At 35.4% G+C, this 25456-nt stretch overlaps 1 protein-coding gene across 2 annotated transcripts in view; it reads left to right on the top strand.

Annotated features, from left to right (window-relative positions):
* The window catches only part of MAGI2 (membrane associated guanylate kinase, WW and PDZ domain containing 2), a 1356537-nt gene that overhangs the window by 1000688 nt on the left and 330393 nt on the right, over positions 1-25456 (top strand). For both annotated transcript variants that reach the window (XM_047848847.1, XM_047848846.1), the window contains exon 7: positions 20857-20914. In XM_047848847.1, coding sequence (XP_047704803.1) covers positions 20857-20914 — 58 coding nt within the window. The remainder of the gene's footprint in view (positions 1-20856; positions 20915-25456) is intronic.

Below are 25456 nucleotides of genomic sequence, written 5' to 3'. Positions count from 1 at the left end.
AATTAAGATATATACATCATTTTTTAGAGGTAATGCTATTGCACATTTTAATAGACTACAGTATAACGTACTGCAACTTTTATATGCATTGGGAAACCAAAAAATTCATTTGTCTTGCTTATTTGCTTTATGGTGGTGGTCTGGAAAAAACCCACAATATCTCTAAAGTATACTGGTACAGTGAATCCCTTTACACAGAAATTTTTTTTTTAAGTTTTTATGTTTTTATTCCAAGAGAGAGTGAAAAAGAGCCGGTGAGCAGGGGAGGCTCAGAGAGAGAGGGAGAGAGAGAAAGAGAATGTGGGGCTCGATCTCATGAACTGTGAGACCGTGACCTGAGCTGAAGTCAAGAGTCAGAAACTTAACCAACTGAGCCACCCAGAAAAATTTTAATCTCTAGCTATTAGCACAGTATTCAGTAAAACTTGAATAAATGAGTAGTGAGTTTTGTAATGTTCAAATAAAAAATAATCTGTGAATAAAATGAAATAAAAGGCATTGATCCATCTCTCTGTCCACTATGGTAAATATAAAGCCAATAGAAGAAATGGAAATGAACCTAGTGATATCTGAAAATTTCTTTCATTCCTATGATTTTCTTAAGTATTTTATGATATTAGGCATCTTCACTTACAATGAATTCTATGTCTAACAAGAGTTTAAATATATCGCCCCTAGAAAGAGTTTGAGAGAAATTTGGGATCTGTCTCAATAAAAAATTGTGTCTAGGTCTCAAATATAAAAGAATAAATTTGGAAGTGTACAATGGTTTGCAAAATTGAACTAAGAAAACGTAAAAGTCTTGCACAGTGCTACTTCATCCATGTTATTGTAAAATGTAAAAAAATAATAGTATTAGTCTGCTTGTTAAAAGCAATGTCCATAAAGGGAAAATAAAAACTACTAAAACCAGTAGTTAGCAAAACTTGTTACCAAAACCAGTGTGACTAAAATTTTAATGACTATTTTTCATATTCTTTACTAAAACATTTTCTTTAACCCATATGTGCTTCTCTAATACCTGTGTTGGGGTAACGAACTAGGTAGGAAGTTAGCTTTATGGGGCATGGCCAATATCAACTTTTTCTTCTGCCTTTCTGCCCTAACCCAGCACATCTGGAAATATTTGAAATATGGGGCAAACACTCTCACTACAAGAATACCTAACTAAAAATTGAATTAAGACTTTGAAAAAAAAGAACATAACATAACATAACATAACAAAACTAAGATATTAATGTCATAGAAAGCCAAAATTTTTTGTGCTACCCAATCTGAGGGTGCTCTTCAAATGCAGGTATGAGACATTTTATCTTTCCCAGCATCACCATGGGTACAGGATCTCATCTATTCCTTTAACAAATGCCTGTGCTGAACATTTAATACTAGATTTGGGAAATACAAAGATGAGTAAGATATGCTGCCTGTCTTTAAAGTTTCTCACCATGAAGGAGGCAAAGCAGATGGTTATGACACAGTCTTTGGAACTCAATAGAAGTCCCTTTCCTCAATAGTATACCATATTCTTTCCCTCTCTTTGTTGCTTCTTTTTCTTCGCTGCCCACGGAGTCTTTCTCAGTCTGTCTTGTGACATCTGGGCTTCCTGAGTTTTCCAGCCCTCCCCTCTCGCTGTGGAACACCCTACATCACAGCAGATTTAGGACTCATTTGTATCTCTATCAGGTTGCTGAGTATATAGTATGCTAATTTTTAACACCCATAAAGTAACTTTCGGGTTCTACGTCACCTTTTATTTATTTTCCAGTGGGAAAAAATCTTTCTTTTTCTAACACTGTAATTCTAAACCACAGATTTTATCGTTTACTTTTAAGTATTATCTCTGAGTGACAGTAATTGATTGGTCTTTGAACAGAAATAGATTTTTCAATCACTTAAAATTTTACTAAAAGAAAATGTTGCCAGATCAAACAAAAAAGAATATTGTAACGAAAATATCATTCTTATCTTAATTATCATTGTTACTTCAAGGGCTGTATTTGTAGTACTGGTGTCATTTTTGATTTGTGAACTAAAGAAATAATTTTAAATATGCTTGTTACTTTGCTTTTTTCAGATAAAAATCCAGAGCATAATATTTCCCTGTAATGGAGTCATTTACATGTATATTAAATAGAAAATTATAATCAGACATAATTGTATTGGTCTTCAGAAAATCTTCCTTATGAATTCTGGTGGCATCCCTTTGTACCAGAGTATCTTTTTTATAATCCAGGCCTCTCCTCACACAGCTGAAGCTTCATTCCCAAATGTTAGTCTACTTATTTTGAAGCCTTCAAGCCAAGTTCACACAGGAAGAATAGAATGAAAAGGATCCACCTACTTAGTAATTTTCCAGTCCCCACTTTCCACACCCACTTTTATCATCTCTTTTCCACATTTCAGATAATTCTAGGAAACCTTCTTCTTCTTCCAGTAATGAGGCAAACCACTAATGATTTTTACCTGCCCACCCTCCAAGTATGGACCCTAAGTTCCCTCGGCACCCATTACTCCATCAGGTCCTACCATTGCTGCTTTTATAATTCCTGCTGTCAACGATGATGATGATGATGATGATGATGATGATGACAGAGCAGCAACAGCGGTAGTAGGAGTCATAGTAGTGTCTAACATTTAGTGAGTGCCAAGCATGTTAGCCAGTCTACATTTCTATTCTCTGTAACACAGTGCAGGATAAAAAAAACTGAGACTTATCCAAGGAAAGCCAAAATTCAAATCAAATTTGTTGCCAAAGCCTATAGTATCTCTGTCAAATATAGTTACTTAAATAAATACTTAATTTTGACTTAATGCTATTACAGCCAGGTTGGTATTTGTAAACTACAACTCATATGTAAGAAAACTTTATAGACTTTAATTTTATATAATTAATCATTTGCTTTGGACCTTTGGTTACTTTGATGGAGGATAAAAAAATTTGAATCTGCCAACTAAGGGCTTTTTCCTGCTGTTTTTTAAGTTGAAAACAGCCTTATTGAGGGTGGGGGATGGAGGAGGGTAATAGTGTGTCAATATTAAAGCTCAAATGCTGTATCAGATTTTTTCTGCAGTGGGTTTCTTCTCTCCTCCTACATGTTAGATGTATGTATAGTCGATGAGCAGGTATCCCTATGGTAATGAGGGTGGGTCTGGGGTCAGCCAGCTGTTCTTTGTCATTGCTGTTGTGCTGCAGAATGGCTTATACCTGCTCACGTTATGGTTCTTGCCCTTGACCAGAGTTGTAAGGACTCCGCATCCTGTGTCCTGTCTCCCAGGACTTTGCACCTCCAGTTTCTACTCCCATCCATGGCTTCCCATGGAAGTCAGACATCGATTCTTGACTCCTCCTCTTGATATCCCCACTTAAGCAGGCCTAAATTTCCTAAAATAAGTGAGTGCTTAAATAGAGGGAGAGTCACTCACACAGGAGTGTGAAAAAAAAAGTGTGTTAACATGTTTTGAAAACTATTGTCGTTGGGGCACCTGGGTGGCTCAGTCAGTTGAGCATTCAACTCCCCTCACGATCTCGCAGTTCATGGGTTTGAGCCCAGAGTCAGTCTCTGTGCTGACAGCTCAGAGCCTGAAGCCTGCTTCAGATTCTGTGAGTCCCTCTCTCTCTGCCCCTCCCCCCCTTACACTCTGTCTCTCAAAAAAATAAAATAAAATAAATGTTAAAAAAAAAAAAAAACTATCATTGTTAATTATACTTCCAGTCTGGACTATATGCCCTATGTGTATCAGAGCTGATACACATTTGCATTCTGAAAATGCAAACTTAGAGAAGAATCTGAGACTACACTAAAAATGGAGCCTAGGGGTGCCTAGCTGGCACAGTTGGTTAAGCGTCTGACTTCAGCTCAGGTCATGATCTCCTGGTTCATGTGTTTGATCCCCACGTAGGACTCTGTGTTGACAGCTCTGAGCCTGGAGCCTGCTTCTGATTCTGTGTCTCCCTCACTCTCTGTCCCTGCCCCGCTTTCTCTCTCTCTCTCTAAAAATAAACACTAAACAATTTTTTTAAAAAAAGAAAATGTAGCCTATGACCTTGACCCCTTTATCATATCAATTAATATTTCAGCTAGTGATGTTCTGTGTACAAATCAATATTTCCAGTGATTTTTGCCTCAAAAGGCCTTTACAAATAAAAATTACTGATTCCCTCTATTGGACCAGGTAACCCTCCCAAACAGTCTGTGTGCTTTGTCTGCACAGTGCCACTGCTGTGGAAAGTTTGGATTTCTACATGTCGACTCTCGCAAAGTTGCTGAATGCTACATCATATCACACTGTCACTGCTTGTATGATTTACACACAGTCTAGTTGTTACCACAGGTACAAATCACAGCTCCGCTTGGGCCTTTAACATTTCCTGAAAGGCTGGCATGTAAGTTAGACACGCCTGCAGGGCAGCCTAATTTGTGGGAATGACTGGCTCTTACATGCCAGGGAACCCCAGCTCAGACGGACTCTGACAGCTTTATAAGAACAATATTTTTCACTGGGGTGAAGTGCTCTCCAAGATTTTCCCAGTGTTTTAGGCATTGGATACCTTGCAGACACATCAGGCATCGTGTTTCCTATTCCAGGTCTTTTCCTGCAGATAGCATTAGGATATCCCACCCTCAGCTCTTTATGTTTTTCTGTTTCTTTCTACCATAATGCAAAGCAGCGATGCAGTACATGCTGTTAATTCCAAATCCTCTATTTTTTTTTTTACATTACTACATCATACCTCACTACCATATTATTAATTTTATCAAAAAGGATTCTGGTTTTTATTAGGATGAGATTTCATTTCCCTATTCCTACATCTAATCCAGTCCTTCTGTCCTGGAACACTGCAGATATGGGACAGAGCTAAATAGGTGAACATTCATGTAAATCACAGTGACCATATCACTTGGAAAAATGTTCTGCCCTCTTTTGTGCTAGGAACTTACTAATGGAAAGCATCACTCTGTTTTATGTGGAACAGGAAATTTAGGATTTGTATTAAAACTGCACCACTCCCCCCTTTCAGTAAAGCCCCATATTTGAAGCGAATGCTCATATTTGAAGGTAGATGCCAGCATAATCTATATTAATAGACACTTTGGTGCTTTTTTATGCTGGCTGGTATTATGATGATTTAATTAATTGTAATGTGACTGACGGTGTATTTGTCATATTTATACCATTCATCCACCTCAAATGTAAAGATGCTTATGTCCTGTGAAGTCACCATTCACTACACTATATTGCCAAGATGGGGTAGGGGGTGGAGACTATGATTCCAATATCTCTACCTAGGGATCTAGCTAAAATCATATAGACAGGAAATTATTTTAGAAGAGAACATTGGGACAATCCCACACACACACACACACACACACACACACACACACACACACATCTGGCTATATGAATATAATTTAATGTCTGCATGTGGACATTCCCATCATTAAATTTTAAAAGGCAGCAGTAACGCCTTAAATTAATACCAGGTAGGGAATCAGAAATCTCATTGTTACAGTTACACTCTGAATACTCAACCTCCTCTTTTCACGCTATGGGAAAAGCCTTTCCCTATCTTGTGTCTCAACTCTCACTACCTTTGACACCCTGTGATCTATCTGTGACAGGTACTGCTGACAAGTAGGTGTTTTCTCCACCCAGAACAAGTATAAAACAGAGCACTGTGAGCTTGGTCAGCCTGCCTATTCTGTTAATGTTTAAAAACATTCCATGACACAGATGGAAAATACAGAAGCTATCCTCTTTTCCTTCCTCTCCCTGGAGACTGTTGACAATTGGTATTTTTATGGATTTTTTTTTTCAGCGTCCTTTTCAAAAATGTCTATGCACTCCTTCTTTGTTCTGGCAGAAAGACCCAAAACTCAGCAGACCAGATAAAGTAGAGGCTCTATGACAACCCCACATCACCCCAATTTGATAGATGTCCAGCTTGCTTATTTATGAAGCATGCAAGTCTCTTAGGATCCATGAGTGTCATGGCAAAAGCAAAACTGATGTTACTATTTAATGGCATGCAGAAGTGTCATGGTGCTTCTCTGACCCAGCATTGTGGGCAGTGGCTCAGATGGCACCACTACAGAGAGCGAGCTCATCCTTCTGCACATTGGTTAGCAGCCGTACATTTGTGCTCAGTCTGATCCATTTCACTGGTCTAAGTGGCATTTTAATTAAACAATGCTCTGAGGCTGCATATTAAATAGAAAATGAAATTAGGGCATATTCCTAAGTAGAATTCAGCTCATCTAATATAATAAACATAAGTAAATTTTAAATTTCATTTTTCCAAGCCCTTAACTGCACTGATGTTCAATATTTAGTTGTCCCCAGAGATTTTAAATAGTTAGAACTTTCTTGTATATATCAAGTTCATTCAATTTAAAAAGACTGCTTCACTAGAAAAATGACATCCGTTGTGTGAATTCACCCCAAAATACCCAATTGACAAGTGTGTTGCTGACTTATTGCATTAGGTCTATTTAAATCAATTGTAATGAATTATACCCATGAAATGTAACAACCTGTGATTCCAAGCTCTTCAAAAATTACCTGAGGGTTTAGGTAGAGTGAAATATACATACACTTCTACTGGTAGCGTATACCATAAATTATAATGAATTAATAATTAGTGAAAGTATTTGTTTACAGACTGGCTCTGACCAAAATTGTCAGTTCCATGGATATTGAGACTTATTCCTATACCTTCCAGCTTAGTCCACTGCTTCCCTCAAAGTAGATGAGCAATAAATATTTCTTGAATGAAAAAGGGCCTCAGAAAATGTTACAATATGAGAGCTGTGTTAAGTAATGTCATCAACAGTTAATTGCAAATTTCACTTGGACTAACACATCCAGATCTTATCAAGAACACTTTGAACCACAAAACCATTGAACATTCCATTGAAAGTGTTATTTCAGGGACATAAAAGAAAACAGCAATCATAACCATCACCAAAACCATGGTAAAATGTGGCCATTTCTCTGAGCTATTTTTTTTTCTACATCTTTAAAATCTTCACTGATAAGGTAAAGTGAAGAATTAAAGCAAAATTTTTTATTTATTTTTTCTTTCTCATAACCTATCCCGGTCTTTATCTTGGCTCCCTGGAAGATGGTGGCTAAACAATTCCTAAAGCCCTCATTATCTGTCAATGTTCAGTCTGAGTCAAAATTAAAATATAGACTGTTCTAGCATGGGAGAGCATGGTAGGAGCTAGTTAACTTCCAGACCTCTCACCTGTCTGCACTTCCCAGTTGGAGCTGTGTAATCCACTCAGCAGCCTGTAGAATAGACTGATCCCCCTGTAGGGGAAAATTTGACAACTAAGGAGAAAGAAGGCCATCAGTCTCCAGTCTCCTGCTCTGGGCCCGACCTCTTCCCTAAGTTTTCCCTCTTAGAAGCTTTACAGGCCAAGATTCATGTATTACTTCATCTCTAAATAAGACCTTGCATCCTGAAGCCAAAATGCCATTCCTGGTCCCCCACAGGTGGCAGAACTCTGATAGACCCTCCCTAAAGAGATACCTGCTTTGAATTACCAGGCTTTTGTAAGTTTCCTGCTGTAATAACTTTATGCCTTACATTCCATTGAATGTAAAATGCCCAGTATCTACAATAGTTCTGAGATTGTTGTGTTTACTTAGAAAGGCAGATTCTCATAATGAATGGAGTCCACTTCTGCAGCCTCCATAATGCCCAAAGAACCTATCAGCTCTCTAAGGTCACTATCAGCTTAAGAACAAGTGTCAGTCAGAGAGAATTTCATCAAACCTATCCTTTCTAGGGACCTGTGCCTCCTCTCTGAATTATTAAATTCTAGTCTGGCCTTAGGTCTAAATCACTAAAATTAATGTTTGCCCCACCCCCAAACCCTTGAAACTTTTGTTATTGCAACTTTTTGTTCAAGAGGATCCTAAATGCCAGACCCACAGGGCTTCCCAGTGTAAAAGGCATAAGAACTAATGTAAATTAACCCCAAGCTTCAGAAACCAGTATCCTGAACTGCACTGTCAGGAAAGCCTACCAAAATTGTGCAGCATTATAAATACAGTTATTCTCCAACCTCAGTGATATTTCCTCAATGCTTTTATCTTCTGAGTCTTTGTATAATGAAACCCTGACCCCCAAATCTGTAATTTCTCTAATACTTGCCTTTTTCTTATCCTTGAGTGGTTAGCAATTTCATATACAGTTAGGTTCATTTTCTTTTGTTTATATTCAATTTTAGGGTATTTTTTTTTCCATCTTATTTTATTCAGTTTTGTTTTTTCGAATAGAAGCACACTGATGAGGTTTGTAAATAAGTACAAAGAAGCCTCCTTTCCTATCCCTTTGACTTTATTGTTCAGGCCCACCTCCTTTAATTAAGCAGTTTCTTTAGTTTCCGGCTCTTTTTTGTATACCTTTTTTTTTTTTTTCCAAGAATGAGCATAGGAAGGTTTTCGTTTAGCAATCTCTCCCACAAATCACTATATCAGATCATAGAGATTTTTCCCATAGGTTTTGCAGCTCCGTGTGCATATGCTGTGTTTATTTAAATTGTTATCCCTGATTGGATATTGAGGTTGTTTCCATGGTTTGCTAGTAAAACAGTACTGCAGTGAATAACCTTGTACGTTTCTGAGGTTTTTCATATTGTTAAAGATGAAACTTTAGAGAAATTTCTTAGAGTAATGACTGTTGTTGGATCGAAAGGTAAAATGTGTCCATTTTATGCCAAATTCCCCTCAAGAGAGGTTGTGTTCATATTGACCAGCTATCAGCAAGATATGAGGGAGACCAGGTCTTCCACAACCCTGCCAAAAGGGTGTGTCCTCGAGTTTTTTTTTTAATGTTTATTTATTTATTTTGTGAGAGAGAGTGTGACCAGGGGGAGGGGCAGAAGAGAGGGAGAGAGAGAAAATCCCACAAGGGGCTCAATCTCACCAACTGTGAGATCATGACCTGAGCCAAAATCCAGAGTAGGAGCTTAACCGACTGAGCCACCCAGATACCCCTGTCCTCAAGCTTTTGAATTTTTGCCAATCTGATAGGTAAGCAGTGGTATCTCAATATAGTGTTAATTTGCAGTTCTCTTGTGATGAAGGAATTGGGCATCTTTTCACATGTGACGACGTGTGAATACTTTTTGTAAATTGTCTATTCCTACCTCTTGTACATTTTTGTATCAAGTTTTTAGTCTCTTTTTTCTTTTTTTCCCTTCACTTTTTAAGAGTTTTTGTGTGAAGGAGAGCAGCCTTTTATCATTGATAGATGTTACACATCTTTTTGTCTCAGTTTGTCGTGTATCTTTTAATGTTGACTTTGGTGTTTTGGAGTGTACAAAGATTCTTGTTCACTTCTATGTAGTCAAATTTGTCAAGTTTGAGTCATAAGAAAGCCTTTCCTCACACCCAGTTTATAAAGGAATTTATCTCTAATATTCATATTGTTTCATTTGTTTCTTCTCCATTTAGAGTTTAGTATTGTACATTGACTAAAACCTGTCTATTTAAGTTTCTCTATCTTTATTGGGGCCAGTCATGATAAATTATATTTTCCTAAGAAATTATCCATTTCATTTAGATTTTTGATTTTGTTAGCATATGTTTGTGCAACATATTCTACAATTTTTATGATTGCTTCCCTTTTTTCTTTCTTACGTTGTTATATGTGACTTATCATTTTTTAATCTTAAATTAGTATTTATTTTGCTAAGTTTTAAAATGAAATAGGGGCGCCTGGGTGGCTCAGTTGGTTAAGCATCTGACTTCACCTCAGGTCATGATCTCGTAGTTCATGAGTTTGAGCCCCCTGTGGGGCTCTGTGCTGACAGCTCAGAGCCTGGAGTCTGCTTTGGAATCTGTGACTTCCTCTCTCTCTGCCCCTCCCCTGCTCTTGCTCTGTCTCTCTCTGTCTCTCAAAAAATAAATAAATGTTTAAAAAAAATTTTTTAATAAAAAAAAATAGGGGCACCTGGGTGGCTCAGTTGGTTAAGCATTCGACTTTGGCTCAGGTCATGATCTCATAGGCCGTGAGTTTGAGCCCCACGTCAGGCTCTGTACTGATAGCTCAGAGCCTGGAGCCTGCTTCAGATTCTGTATCTCCCTCTCTCTCTGCCCCTACCCTGCTCACACTCTGTCTCTCTCTCTCTCTTTCTCAAAAATAAATAACCATTAAAAGAAAATTTTATTTTAAATAAAATGAAACAACATTTTGATTAGTGTTACTATTTTTCAGTTATCTACCATATGACTTTTTTCTTTTATCATTTGTATTCCTTTTTTGTTTTTGGGGTTTTTTTAGGGAGGAATCCCTTTGTTATTTCTTTTATATATATATATATATATATATATATATATATACACACACACACACATACATATATATATGGCATAAAATATATATATGACATAAAATTTTCTCTGATCAATTTTAATTATACCCAACAGATTTTGCTACTTAGTGTTTTCTCGTTGCTTCTAGAAATTCTGCAATTTCAGTTTACATTTTCTTTTTGACACAAAAGTTGTTTATTTAGAGTTTTTAATATCTAGACAAGAATTCTTTTGATTATGATTTTATTATTAATGTCTATATTTTATTACCTTATGGTCAGAGATTCCTGTTTGTGTTATTTCTGCTTTGTAGAATTTATTAAAACTTTTGTAATATATAAACAATTTTGAAGAATGTTCAGCAAGTACTTGAGAAGAATATATATTCTCTATTACTGAGGTATAAAACTAGAAAAAGAAATAGGAAGGGAGAACTATAAGGTTTGTCTAATTAATTATACTCTATTTAGTTGCTCTATATCTGTCATTTTGTCAACTTGATCTATCTTAGACTGAGAGCTGTCTTAAATATTTGTCATTAATGTATTTCTATTTCTTCTTGCAGCTCCTGTAGTTACTGTTTTATAAAAGTAGTTTGTATTATTTATCATACAGATATTTACTATTATATCTTCATTATAAATTGCGACCTTTATTGTTATAAAGTAATGTTCCTTATTCTGGTTAATGCTCTTATCTTGAACTCTGAATCTGATAGCAAGACTATAATCCTGCTGTTTTCTTTTTTTCTATCTGTCTGGTATATCTTTGCCCAAGTCTTTATGTTTAGCTTTTTTGAGTTACTTTATTTAAATGTGCCTATTCTTTACAGCATAGAGTGGGTTTTTCTCTTTATGAGCTAATCAGAAAATCTTGAGAAAAATAAACTGCATTCATTTCTATGTTTTAATGGTCATATTATTTTATCTTATATTTATTGACCATATCATGTCCTATTGATTGTGGCCCTTTCTCTGTGTGGTCTGTTTTCTTTGGGGTTTTGTTTGTTTTGGTAGTTAGAATAGTCTGTATTTGTGTTGTAATATTTACCTTTATTCCGATACCTTTTTATAAGGACCTGTTCACTTGCTAGCTTTAAGTGATACTCTGGCTCTCACCTTGTAACAAAGCAACAATTAATCCTTGTTCCCACCCTTTGTCCTACACTTATATCTACAATTAACTGTATAATGATTACTATCATTCCTTTTCTCCAGTCATTTCTTGGTTGAATTAAGGTTGGTTTAATTAAGTAGTACTTCAGGAAGGTTTCTTGGATACAGTATTCCCCAAGTTCTTGCATATTTTAAACTCATTGTGCGTGTGTGTGTGTGTGTGTGTGTGTGTTTGAAAGATAAGTTGGCTGGATATAAAATTGGCTCACCGTTTCTTTGAGGTTCTTTACAATGCTACTTCACTGTTGTCTATGCATGTTGTTCCTGAAATGTGATATCAACTTGATATTTTTTTCCCATTGTAAGGAACTTATATTTTACCCAGTTTTTCCTTGACTTTTTTTAAGTCTAATGGCTAACTGGTATATATCTTGAAATTGACTGTTCTGGGACAATGTTCCAAATACATGGGGAGACATTTCAGCATACATAGTTATTTTATTTTTGGATTATAGTTTCAAGTATTAGTTCTATTGTTTTCTTCATTCATTCCACTTATACATGTACTGGATCATCTTTATCTTTTATATTAATGACTATTTTTTGATTCTTTTCACCTTTTGCTTGTTTCATTTTGTTCTCTTGAGTATTGTCATGTTTTTTCTTAATGATGCCTATTATATTTTCAATTGAATCTATTTCCTCTTGGACAGCTCATAATTTAGTTTCAATTTAAAGAATTTTTTTAATGTATTTTCTCATTTTGGTCAACTCTACTATCTTTCTGATTTTTATCTACTCAGAGCTTTTAAAATTTTTATTCAAAAAGTTGTTCTATGTATATAGATACTTGTTTCAAAATATCTTGAGATTTCAATATACTTTTCTCATTTGGGTTTTTGTTTTAATTTTCTTCTGAGGGAGGATAGCAAACTATCATTAGCTGCATCATTTTAACTCTTCTTTCTTATTTTGTAATGTATGAATGCTATCTGCTATTTTCTATTGATTTTGAACTTTTTTTTTCATAGACCAGCAGTAACAGTTTTATATAAGCATTAAGTTTTATATAAGCATACTACATTCTTAGCTCAGGAGCACCCTCTTCTGTTTCTTTTGTGAAGTACTGATTCTTTAGTGAAAGACTTTTTGCAGAGGGAGTAGTTGGTATGTCTTATGATCCTAGAATTCTGTTTTGTTTCTGTGATGCATAATTTCTACTTCATGCTTTTTCTATCAAAACCAAATTTCTAAGGGTCGTTTCCTCCATTGATATTAGCTCTCTCCTCTTCTTTTGTTGTTTTTGTAATTTTTTTAATGTTTATTTATTTTTGAGACAGAGGGAGAGAGAGAGACAGACAGACAGACAGAGACAGAGCACAACTAGAAGGGCAGAGAAAGAGGGAGACACAGAATCTGAAGTGGGATCCAGGCTGTGAGCTGTCAGCCCAGAGCTCGGATCTCAGCCCAGGAGATCATGACCTAAGCAGAAGTCTGACAATTAAACCACTGAGCCACCCAGGCACCCAGCTCCCTCTTCTACTTAAGCAGTGCCTTCCTAAGACTCCACTTCTCATTCTTCTCACTTCCAAACTCCCTGCACTTAATTCCCCAGAAGCTATGTTCTGATCAACAGGTCTGCTATCAGCATTTCACCACTCCAGATGGGAATTTATCTTTCTGAGGGTGATTTTGCCTTTTTGTTTTCACTCATGGCTCCTGGAGTGCTCTCCTTTTTACTGCACACTATCCACCTTTCTGATCTGGAATGGGCTTCTGAGCTGACTCTGCTGATTTGAGGCATTTAAATCTCTACTTACATATAACTTTTGAGTTTACAGTATTTTCTTTCTTCTAATTATGTTGTAGATATGCATTATGGGTGGTTTTATTGCTCTCTTAGTGGATATTTATGGCTTTTCAGGGTAAGCAGAGAGGTTAAAATTTACATGTCAGCCTTTACACTATAGAAGCCCAGTATCCTTCCATAAATAATTTTAAGTGGATGATGATGATAAATAGATAGATCGATGAATGGATTAACATAGACTTACAGAGGTTAAGAGGAAACTGGAGATGTATATTTCAAATCTTCAGCATATATTTGCTTCCTGAATCTTACTTTATAGCCAGACCTTCTCCAAAGCTCTAGGAATATAGAGAAAAACACTAGGTTCATCACGTTATGAACTTCAAATGAATTTTGCAAACTTAAACCAAGTTTGACTATTTCTGAGTCTTTACCAGACAATATCCTTTTTTTGTGCCATGCCTTTGAGTCTCCACTCCTTATCACTATCTCAAATAGATTACAGTACTCTGCCATCTTATAGTTAGCATTGCAAAAGTTCGCATCTGTATTTGCTAACTTTTTTCCAGGCAGAAAATGGCCCCTGAATGATCAAAATTTTATTGAGTGCACATTTCTTCATACATCAATATTAAATGAATTTTTTTAAAAACCAGAATGTATTCAGAATTTACTTTTATAATTACAAATGCATTTTTGAATACAGGAAGAGACAAAAATATAATAAAGTTTATTAATAAGAAAAATTCATCTTTTGTATATTTTATTCTGACATAGTATCCTTCTCTTCCTTTTTTTTCTCTTTAATTCTAAAAATGTATTTCTTATAAAAACTCATGCTGAGGACTCTTGTTTAAACTCACTTACACTCCTAATAACTACTAAAACCCCTAAGAACTACTTGGAAGCAAGTTATATCACTTTTCCAGAAAAAATTTAATATCATTCCTAATTTGTATACTATGTATACAGAAAAAATGTAATAAAGATTGGAGGAAGGGGCTTAGTCGGTTAAGCATCTGACTCTTGATTTCAGTTCAAGTCATGATTTCATACTTCATGGGATCAAGCCCTGCATTGGTCTCTGTGCTGACAGTATGGAGCCTGCTTGGGATTCTCTCTCTTCCTCTCTCTCTCTGCCCCTGCCCTGCTCATTCTCTCTCTCTCTAAAAATAAATAAGTAATTTTTTTAAAAAAGACTGGAGGAAAATATTTTAACATTAGTATTAGCTATTACCACATTGTTTGCTACGCACTGTATTATTTAAACTAAGGAAACTTTGTATGTTTCTTATGTTCTGTTGTAATGTTATTACCTCTAAAACACAACAGCAAAAGCCTAAATTAAAAAAAAAAAGTTAGTCCGAAAATGTAATATAGGGTTAATGGAAATAGTTTCCCATTCTGGTCCTTTTCCTTGTTTATAGTATTTTATTACTTTCTAAATTTGTCTGCCTTTCTGGCTTTGGAGAGAATTTTAAGCTACCCAGAAGGATGGGCCTCCATACAACCTTGTATGAATTAACATAACCATGTTGTGGCTCATGCAGGACAGTGACCCCAGAAAAGGAACAAAGCCTGACTCCAGATTTTAAACTCATATTATTCAATCTGTATGTTCTAAGATTCAAGATGCAGTAACACTTCAACATAAATGTATTTACCTTGTTTCTCCAATGAGCAGAAAGATAGGCAACAGAAAAAAAAGGTAAAATAACAAAATTGAAAGTCGCTTTGAATTGTCTATTGAAAGAAATCAACATATTATAAAAGAATATAAATACAAAATCCTACATTCTTATTTTGTATAAAAAATTAACATCATTATCAGATTGAACATTAATGAAGTGTGGGTAGAGGTCCTCTGATAGTGAGAGTTGTAAAATAGCTTTTTTCGGTGTTTTTATCGAGAAGGTATTTTAGATTTCCAAAATTTGCCAAAAATACTATAATGTTTCCATGTATCTCTCACCTAGCTTTCCCCTAATGTTAACATCTTTCAGGAGTATAATTACTGAAGCCAGGAAATTAACATTAATGTAGACTATCAACTAATCTACAAATCTTACTTGAATTTTACCAGTCATCCCACTAATGTCCTTTTTCTGGTCTGGGACCCAATCCTACAATCCATTTAGTTTCCCTGTCTCAATAGTTTCCTTCACACTGTGACAGAACCTCAATCTATTTCTCTGTTTCATGACCTTGACACATTTGAAGAGTATTGACTGGTTATTCTATAGGGTGTCTCTCTATTTGATTTTGCCAGATGTGGCTTTGTATCTACCAAAAGGGCACAGGCCACAGCCATACCCTATTATTTTGTGAGTGGATTCTTCACCTGAGGGCAACCATTACATTGATCTTCCAAGTCAAGTCACTTGTATCTATTTTGAAGAAAATGAGCAGGATTCATGAATCCTTTGGGAGATAGGTCACAGAATTGAAAAACTCAGAGATCAAGTAGTGATAGCAGTGCTTGAGATTAAAAAATAACATAGAGTCAAGTATGGGGTGACCTTCCCAGGACATATGCAAGATGAGCCAGAGAAGTAGACGGTAGAAAAGAAAGAAGGAGATGTACACAGTGGAATTGGAACTGAAGAAAGAAAGAGAGACATAGAGAAATGAGGCACGGTTTAAAAGACAAAGTGAGTGAGACAAACAGGACCTTTCTGAGATACCCTAAGGTTTTATATCCTAGCTAGCTTTTTTACATCTGTCCAGTATTCGAGTCCCATTTCCAAAAGAAATACTGTCCTTCAATTCTACAAGTTTCCCAGTTGCAGCCTGAAAACTGCTTCTTGTGTGCTAGCATAAAGGAGTCTTGGTTTTTTGGCAATGAAAATGGACATAACAAATAAATATAAACAAATAAATAAATTGGAGTAAAACAAATAAGCAAAAAAATATATATCATGGTGGCTATGGCAGAATCCAGGCATAACTGGATGCCCCTTTCATCTTTTGATATTCTTACAGGCTAGACTTACTACGTTAATGTAGACCTTAACACAGACTTTTGCAGAGTGGATCATGATACGAATATCTAGTCACTGAATTTGCTCCATGGTTCCATGGCCTGAGGAAAATCTCAATTAAAACAGTTTTTAATGCAGCATTAACCTTGTTGATCTCAAGTGTTTATTTTCCCTTGTTTCATTGTATATGTTATTCTTTCATTAGTGTGACCTTAATCATTCTCAAATGTGTCGGGTATTGTTGAATACAGTACTCTAAATAACCCAAGACCCAAGAGCTCCAAGCTACATGCTTGCCTAATTGGGCAAACAGTACAAAATTGGAAATTCTTTTTCTCAATCATTAGCATAATTTTAAAGAGAAGCAATTCATTTTTAAAAACTAATTCACAAGTCCAAATAGCTCATTTTCACAGTGAAAGATGATTCTTAACTTTAACTTTTCATCATCTATATATATACTATTCAGCTTATAATCCTAAAAAGTTTATTTTATGAGTTGTCTTTTTATGAGTGAAGAAAAACTTGTGTTTTTTCATTGACATTCTAGCCTAGACCTTTCTTTACTACTCAAGCAAATGTCATTAAGGGGAATGTACACATACATACATGTGCACACACACATGCACACACACACACTCGTATACACACATACAGAGCATTTAAACATTGGTTGTAGATTTTTATACCCATTGTGCCACATTTATATATGAACTGATGAATGTATCTATTACTGAACCCCTTGTAGATATTTAAAATAAAATGAATAATAGCTTTTATAACAGAGGGTTAGTGTATCATCTTGTCTCAAAATAAGTAAATGAAAAATTAATAAATTAATTAAAATGCAGGCTCTGGATTGGGACATAGGAGTTTAAAACTTGAACAATTAACTGTCGGAATCTTTTGGTATCTTCATTTCCTCGTCTTGTAATTGAGTGTGATAATAATGTACCTTACAAGTTAATTTTGAGGATTAAGTTATTTGTTTTTTATAATGTACATAAACAATGCCTAGCACATAGCATTTAGCTCTCATTATGTTTTTTTATCTCTTTTAACCTTGGGTCAAATGTGGTAAAAAATATATTTTAAAAAAATGAGATTATAATTCATTTATCTGGAATAAAATGTTTAATAAAAATTACTTCCTCCCCCCAAAAAAATTGTGAGTCAAGAATCACTAATAATGAAAATACTTCAATTTTTAGAGTATAAATATTTGTAATATATAGTTTTGTTTTTGAACGAATTAATAATTTATTTTGGAAATGTAGAACAATCAAGCAAAGAAACAAAATACATTGATATGTTAGGCAAAGCAAATCAGATTCCCCGTAAATTCTGATGAATACTTCATGATGGCAAGTGACGCAGGATACTAAATAAATAGTTTCCAGAACCTTTTGCATTGCAAATCTACAAAGATAAGGAATCAATTAACTCTGTACTTTGGGGATGCATTGCTTAGAATTAGTAACTTACTCAAAGAATGAGTCAAAGATAAGGAATAAGTGAAGAAACAGTTTACATTATAAAATATAATTTTAAAAATTCGACCATCATACGTTTCCATATAACAATACCATTAAGACACAAGACTAGTATCCATAAAATTAAGCATGTTAGCTGTTTACTTTATATATTATTGAATGTGATTACTTTACATATTATTGTATTCATGGGATGATAAACCTATTATAAATATGAATCCATGTATTCAGCCATATTAATAAATTGTCATAATATCAGTTGCTATCCTCTGTATATTCTTTTACTTTTGCTGCTTGTCAAGGGCACCCAGTAGATATCTGTCAAACAGATTCTTCTTTTTAATAAGCAAATTCTCCAATAGCTAGGGGGATTTGGTGAAAACCATCTGGACTGTTATTGTCCTTAATCTAAATTAAGTGTGTTTATGCTGTGCTAAACAGAGTGTCTAAATTGATATCTAAATTGGTTAAGATCACTGGAAGCAGAATACAAGGATTTTCAATTCTGAGTTCTTTAGGATAAATGAGTTAACACATGGTAAGTCCATCAGTACCTTGATCGTAGTGACTATTCAGTAATGCTATCATGATCATTTTGAAAAAAAATTTCTTAAGGTACTCCACAATTTAGTGTTATATATTCATTCAGATATGACTAATCTAAGAGATATAAATAAAACATAGCTTAGACTTTATGTTAAAACAAGATAAAGAAACACTAGAAAAATATCTTCAGTATTTAAGTAGGCTCCAATGACAAAACCTAAGTGAAAACGCTGAGAAATTTACGGAATAAAATTTAAAACATCTATGTGTAAAAGAAAATGTTCAAAATTAAATCTAAACAAACTCAAAAACACATATGCAACATGTGACAAAGGATTAATATCCTTAATACATAAAGAACTCTTAGGGATTGACTTTTATTTTTTTTTTTAATTTTTTTTTTCAACGTTTATTTATTTTTGGGACAGAGAGAGACAGAGCATGAACGGGGGAGGGGCAGAGAGAGAGGGAGACACAGAATTGGAAACAGGCTCCAAGCTCTGAGCCATCAGCCCAGAGCCCGACGCGGGGCTCGAACTCACGGACCGCGAGATCGTGACCTGGCTGAAGTCGGACGCTTAACCGACTGCGCCACCCAGGCGCCCCAGGGATTGACTTTTAAAAATGAGAAATGTACAAAAGAAAACACAATTGCCTGAGGATAAACCTACAAAAACTGTTCTAACTAGCTAGCAACCCAAGGAAGGTAACTTAAACCAACCACAAGTTGCCATTTTAAAATCAATGTGGTTGGTTTTTAAAATAATGATACACAATACTTTATCTGGATATTCAAAAATTCAAAAGCTCTTAAAACTGTCTTTTGTAACTCATTTGGCAGCAAAATGTGACCTGACCTGGACACTCAGGAAACAAAACAGTGCTCACTGATATGAAGTAGTCCTTATGTGTGCCTCTTGGTACAGATCACATAATTTTGGCTGCATAAATGCTCATGTATTTGATTAAAAACTGCTTCCCCAGACTCTGCTTGGAGTATTATGGGACAGAAGACATTTGCATCGTGTTAACTTCTGAAAATCAGAAAACTTCTTAATTCTAAAACCTAACTGTCCATAAAAGTTTTGGATGAAGAATCGTGGACCTGCATTTGATTCGATAGTACCGAAAACCAAAATTATTCATACACCCCCAGTGAGATTATAAATTGTTCTATCTTGTGAGTAGCACAGTGCTAATCTGTCAATTTAGATCAAAGACCATAAAAGGGTAGATGCCCTTTAATCCAAAATTCCACCTATAGGAATTTATTATGACTAAGTTACCGGGAAAATGATGGAAGACTTAGGTTTAGTGAGTCCAACACAGGTGACATATAACAGGTAAAAACCGGAAAGTCCCAAATGTTCAATAACAGAAGAGGTAGTGTTGTACAGACCCTAGCCATACTGAAGACCACCACCTGCCACTAAAAGTGGCATTCTGCAGTAATGCTCATTCACATTGAAGATGCCCTTGATACTCTGTCAAGTAGAAATAACAGGCTATGAAAATGATGTGCACTCTGTGATCTGATCTCTGAAAAAATGAGTCACAAATACCTATGTATGAAAATAGTTAAAGGATATCCACCAAAATATTAGCAGTGATTATCTCTGGATGGCAACACTGCAGATAATTCTAATTTTCTGTCTATAACTGTGCCTTGCCTATAGTGAACATGTGTTATTACTGTAACAATAAAACTTTTAAATTTCATTTAAACATATCATTGAAAGCATGCCAATATATCTTCCTTAGGTTCTAGGTGCTATGCATGTATAATTAATATCTACAAAGAAAAATATAATACTCTTCATATTTATAGGTGTTAATAATCATAAAGGCTCCAATGTATTTGGAAAACAGTATCATAAAATAAATCTTGTTTTCAAATAGCATGTTTTTGCCTATAGAAACATGTACAGTATTATTGATATTTTTAAATGTGTGTATTAAAATTAACCATGAAGAATAGAAAATATGAATCATATTGCCAAGGAAAGTGGGTTCAAAATTTTAGACTTTGAAAACCATGCCCAGAGAGTATATTGGCAGCATTCAAAATCTGGCCTGTGTGGAGAGAACAGCCAGCTAACCATCTTGAATTGTGGAATGTCAACTGGGAACTTATAATGCCTTTGTTTCAGTCATCAGAAACTATTTGCTATCCTCAGAAAGGTATTTTGAAAATATGATCTTTATCCTGAAATGCTCCTTTTAACAATACAAATAAATAAGAAAATGGTATGCACTGTCAGGAAAGCAATTTGCCTTCTGTATTGCCCTAAGTGGTGATAACGTGATGACGTGCCATCCTACTGCTTGGCGTGGCATCAACAGCTAGCCCAGCAGTGTATCTGCAGAGAAGAGAGCTCTGTGTTTTAACTGCCAGTTTTCAAGTCATTGCTTCTTATAGTTCGTACAATACGTGTCAGAATGTTAGTGCTGACTCTGAATGCTTTCCTCCACTTTGGTAGACTGCTTCTGCAATACGTGAACAATTAAATTATATTACTTTTTATTAGAAATTGTGATATCTGTTGCTTATTTACTGAAAGAAATAACTCTTTATTTTTCAGAGCTTCCATATGGCTGGGAAAAAATTGATGATCCCATATATGGCACTTATTATGTTGAGTAAGTCTTTAAGTTTGCTATTAACTTGTTATTAACATGTTGTGAAATTGTGTTAGTATTTCATTTCTTGAGCATGTGTGGCTAACAGCCCTTTTGTTTCTCTTTCATCTTACTTTGAAATATCCACAAAGACTCAAGCATCACCAGCTAGCTGTATTTTCCTTCTCCAGCTGGCTAATTTGTCATTCTTTTCCTTTGACTCATGATTCTGAAACACCAATTGGAAAAGTGTTTCACACTGTCCTCTAAGTGAGTGATAATTAAAGTTATCAAAGTAAGTGCCCTTCATTTTGCAATCAAAATGTTGGGAGCTGGTTAGTTGTGCAAAAGAGATTTTCTATTAAAATAGATTTTGAAACCAATTAAATAAAGCAGCCGTATTTTCCAGCTGAAGGATGAAATAAAATTTAGAATTTTTTTTTTCTCTTTTAAGGCCCCATTTCCAATTAATATTATTCTTTCTGCAGATTGGACTTTTATGTTGTCTAATGCAGGTTGCATTGCTTTAATGTATAGTATATGTACATGTATAATGTAATGTATATGTATGGTATAATATGAGTTACCCCCTCCATACATTGTTTTATTTCAAATAAAGCCCCTATTAGGGCTTTATATATATTAAGGAAAATCAAGTAATATTCATAACTTCCAAAAGTTAAATATGCAACTTACTTTTCTAGAACCCCCTCTTCTGGTAGAGAATTTTTTTATTCTTTCTAGTGTGTAACGTTTATGTTCTTGGGTGAATAGCAAAGCCTACATGTTGCTTATGAGAAGTTTACTACCCAAGAGATGCAAGGACTGAAAAACTAGAGGTGTTCACATTATTTATCAAGATCTAACTCTGTTTTCTCTAATCACATTCTTTTTAACAATAATAATCTAGATGGTGAAGGGTTAGTGATCAATGGCATTATTGCTAAATTGTTTTGGTAATAATATTCAGTTACTAAGCTTTTACTAAGTGTCAAGCCCTTCTTTGTGCTGGGGAGGTGATGATGAGTAAGATCTGTGAGCTTCCTGCCCTTGAGTATCTCCTTCATCTTCATCTAGAAAACCCCCAAATTTGGCATCACTGTCAGTCATTTCAAGTCAAGATGAATTCACCTCATTTACCACGTGCGTTTTTCTTACATAATATCTAGTGCTCTAATGTCAGGGGATACTCAATAGATGCAAAAAGTAAAGTGAATTCCTGGAGGTATCACTAATTGCAAAAATAAAGGGACATCACTTGCATATACTTATAAGCCTCCCCCTTAGTTCTACTATATTGTTAATCAATTAAGATACACATATTTTAATAATAATATAGCTGCAGCTTCTGGATTAATTTATCAACATTATAGGTCTCCAATAAATGCTAGCTGGTCTTAATTCACTAAATCATGCTGTACTATGCCTAAGACTATTACATCTGAAATCCAAGATAACTCCATGTAAGGAAAGAAAACTGAGGTATGTGACAAACCAGATCTCATGTTTAATACACTTCCTTACAGAATTCATTGAATAAGAATTTTTTTCTTTAGTCCAAATATTAGCAAACTCCAGTAAGAACCAGATAGCAATTTTTTTTTTTTGCGGGGGGGCATATGACTTCTGTCATAACTATTCTGCTCTGCCACTGTCGCTTGAACGCAACCATAGGCAACACTTAAATGAAGGGGCATAGCTATCATCCAATAAAACTTTATTTACAAAAATAGGCAGCTGGCCAAATTTGTCCTGCTGGACATAGTTTGTTGGCCCCCACCCTGTTCTAATTCTTCAGGTTGTTCTCCCATGCCTTCAACTGCTTGCAAGCTGGCTTCAATGTGGAAAATAATACTTAACTCAAACTTTTCTTCCCTGTCTTAATTGTCTGTCATAGAGGTGAGACACCCAACACATCAGAAAGTAATGCTTCCTACCTTCTTAATCATTGAAGTTCGTGTTGTTCAAGTAAAGATCTGCTGTGGTAGACCCCTTGCAATTAATTATTGAATTGGACACTAGCTGTAACCCTAAAAGACAATTGTCCTAATTATCTTTATACTCCAAATGATTGTCTTTTCTTATTTGCTTTTGCTTAAATTATATTTCTGTCTCTATGTCTCCACTTAATTTTTCATGTATCACCACCATAGTCAGAAAATTATTCATAATTTACCCTGTCACATCTTGTATCATTAGATCAGACCACCATATTTAGTAGTTTTAGATTTCAAGTGAATGTGACATCATACACACAGGTCTTAGTGAGTCAGATTGTTTTAACTTCCTTTAGGTTGCATCCAGTTCTACCACTTGTCATGGCTTTTTCCCCATTACATGATTCCGTGACACATACCAACACCAATTAGTAGATGTGTGGGGTGTATCTGACCAACCAGAAAATTGAGACACATAATTCAAATCTGAAGATAATTTTTAAGTAGAATTATATACCAATATTTCTTAGAAATGTCCTTTGAAAAAAATTATCAAAATAATTAAAATACCGCCATTTATCCTATATAATATAAACATTCCTTAAAATCAGGGATATCTCCTGTCACAACAAAGACAACTTGTCCATTTTAACTGAAATATATCTATTTATGTGGTTTGTTTTAACTGTTCCAAAAAAATGTGAATTGCATCTCTATTACACTATTATTTTCACAAGGTATGTATTGGTTCTAAAGTAGTCTTATTGGTGGAAACTGTATGAAGTGGAAACACTACATATTGAGTATAGTGGTTATTCATCACTTTCAGCCCATAAAGTATTTTTGTTGAATAAAGGCCACCTAATTTCATATAGTTATACCAAAAAATAATAAATGTCTAATTTAAGTTGTGATGTCAACTTTTCATTACAGATATCATTATATGTAAGATACAATATACCTAGATTAAGACACTGTTTATAATTGTAGTGATAACATTGGTATCAATATCTTGGAATCATATACGTTTGTAACATTAATATTCAGCTAATGAAACAGAGCAAGATGGTCTTCATTGTAAATCTGTAGTCCAGAAAATGTTGATTCACTAATTCTATTAATAATGATGGACAGCAGGTGTTCTGTAGAGGTATCATCTTTTTGGTGTTTAATTACACACTCACACAATTAGAGGTATGGTTACAAAATATGACAAACATTCCACCTTCCCACCTAGTGGCCAAAAAAGCCTGTGTAGGGACACTAGAAGTCTAACTTAGCAGCCTGTCACTCTGTTCAAATAGACCAGTGTCTGGGAGCAGAAGTTTCAGAGTGGACCCTCTGTCATCAGCAGGGCATGTTGGATTGAAATGTGCCTCTGGCCCAGTTACACAAACACTCATACTCCTTGTCAGCCTCAGACAAGCAGATAGCAATTCCAGCGATCTATAGGAGGAAAGTGTTCATACAACTCGAAACTGAAAAACCTGAATTGAATAGGTTTTGACCACTATTACCGATTTTACCCTTCTATGCCACAATTCTGTCCTGTGCAAAATCACTTTTAAAATTTTAGGTTTATTATATTCAAAAGTCAGAAAAATTATCACCACCATCATCCTTACCATATCATCAGAATAGTTGACATTAATGAGTGTCTAGTATGTGCCATGAACTGGGTTAAGTGCTCAACAGTCTTTATTTACCACATTTATAATTCTCACTATAGTGATAAGGAGGTAGATTGTCTTAAGTGTAGAGATAGGAAAATCCCAGTTGATGAAGTTATGTAACTTAACTAGTATCACACATTATTGAGAGGAATGGCTGTAATTTAGACCCAGGCACTCTGACTGTAGAGCCTAGACTCCAAGCTTTTGCTCAAAATGCATCCCATAAATTTAGCATAAGCCTGTAATGGTCTGAACAAGCCTCTGAAACTCATCACTAAGAAGAATGAGGGGTCCCTAGAGAACATCTCCCTGGCCCACCTCTAGTGCAGGTTCACAGTGAAAGGAAGGTGTCCAACAAGGGGAGGTCATGTCGCACACAGCCTGTGAGACTTTTTTTTTTTACATTTTTTAAAGTTCATTTATTTATTTTGAGAGAGAGAAAGCACATGCATAAGCAGAGAAGGGGCAGAAGGAGAGGGAGAGAGAATCCCAAGCAGGCTCCTCGCCATCTGCACAGAGCCCAACTCAGGGCTCGATCCCAGGAACCTGAGCCGAGATCAAGAGCTGCACAGTTAACCAACTGAGCCACCCAGGCATCCTGAGACCATCTCCTGACCCAAGCATTCTGAGCCTTTAGCTCCATTAGCAATGACTTGAGAGTGACTCTGGACAAGGTGACCACCAGGATTAAGATTTGTAAGACCTGAAAGAAGAAGAGTTCATATTGTGTGGACCTTAACATGGGATGTTGGCACTAGTTTGGAGCAGCAGAGGCAGCCGCACAGCTCTGCATTTTAGAGAACAATGGGCCCTACTCAACATCTTCCCTTATTTCATCTGCAGACAGGGCAGATGGACCAAGTTTCTATTCTATGGAGCAGCAGGCAGAAGTTAGCCCAATTTCTTCTGACAGACACCAAATCCATGATAGCACAGTACTTAGCAATGTATTA

The sequence above is a fragment of the Prionailurus viverrinus genome, chromosome A2 (assembly GCF_022837055.1).
Source record: "Prionailurus viverrinus isolate Anna chromosome A2, UM_Priviv_1.0, whole genome shotgun sequence".
Taxonomy (NCBI): Eukaryota; Metazoa; Chordata; class Mammalia; order Carnivora; family Felidae; genus Prionailurus; species Prionailurus viverrinus.
This window is presented reverse-complemented; position numbering and strand designations above follow the sequence as displayed.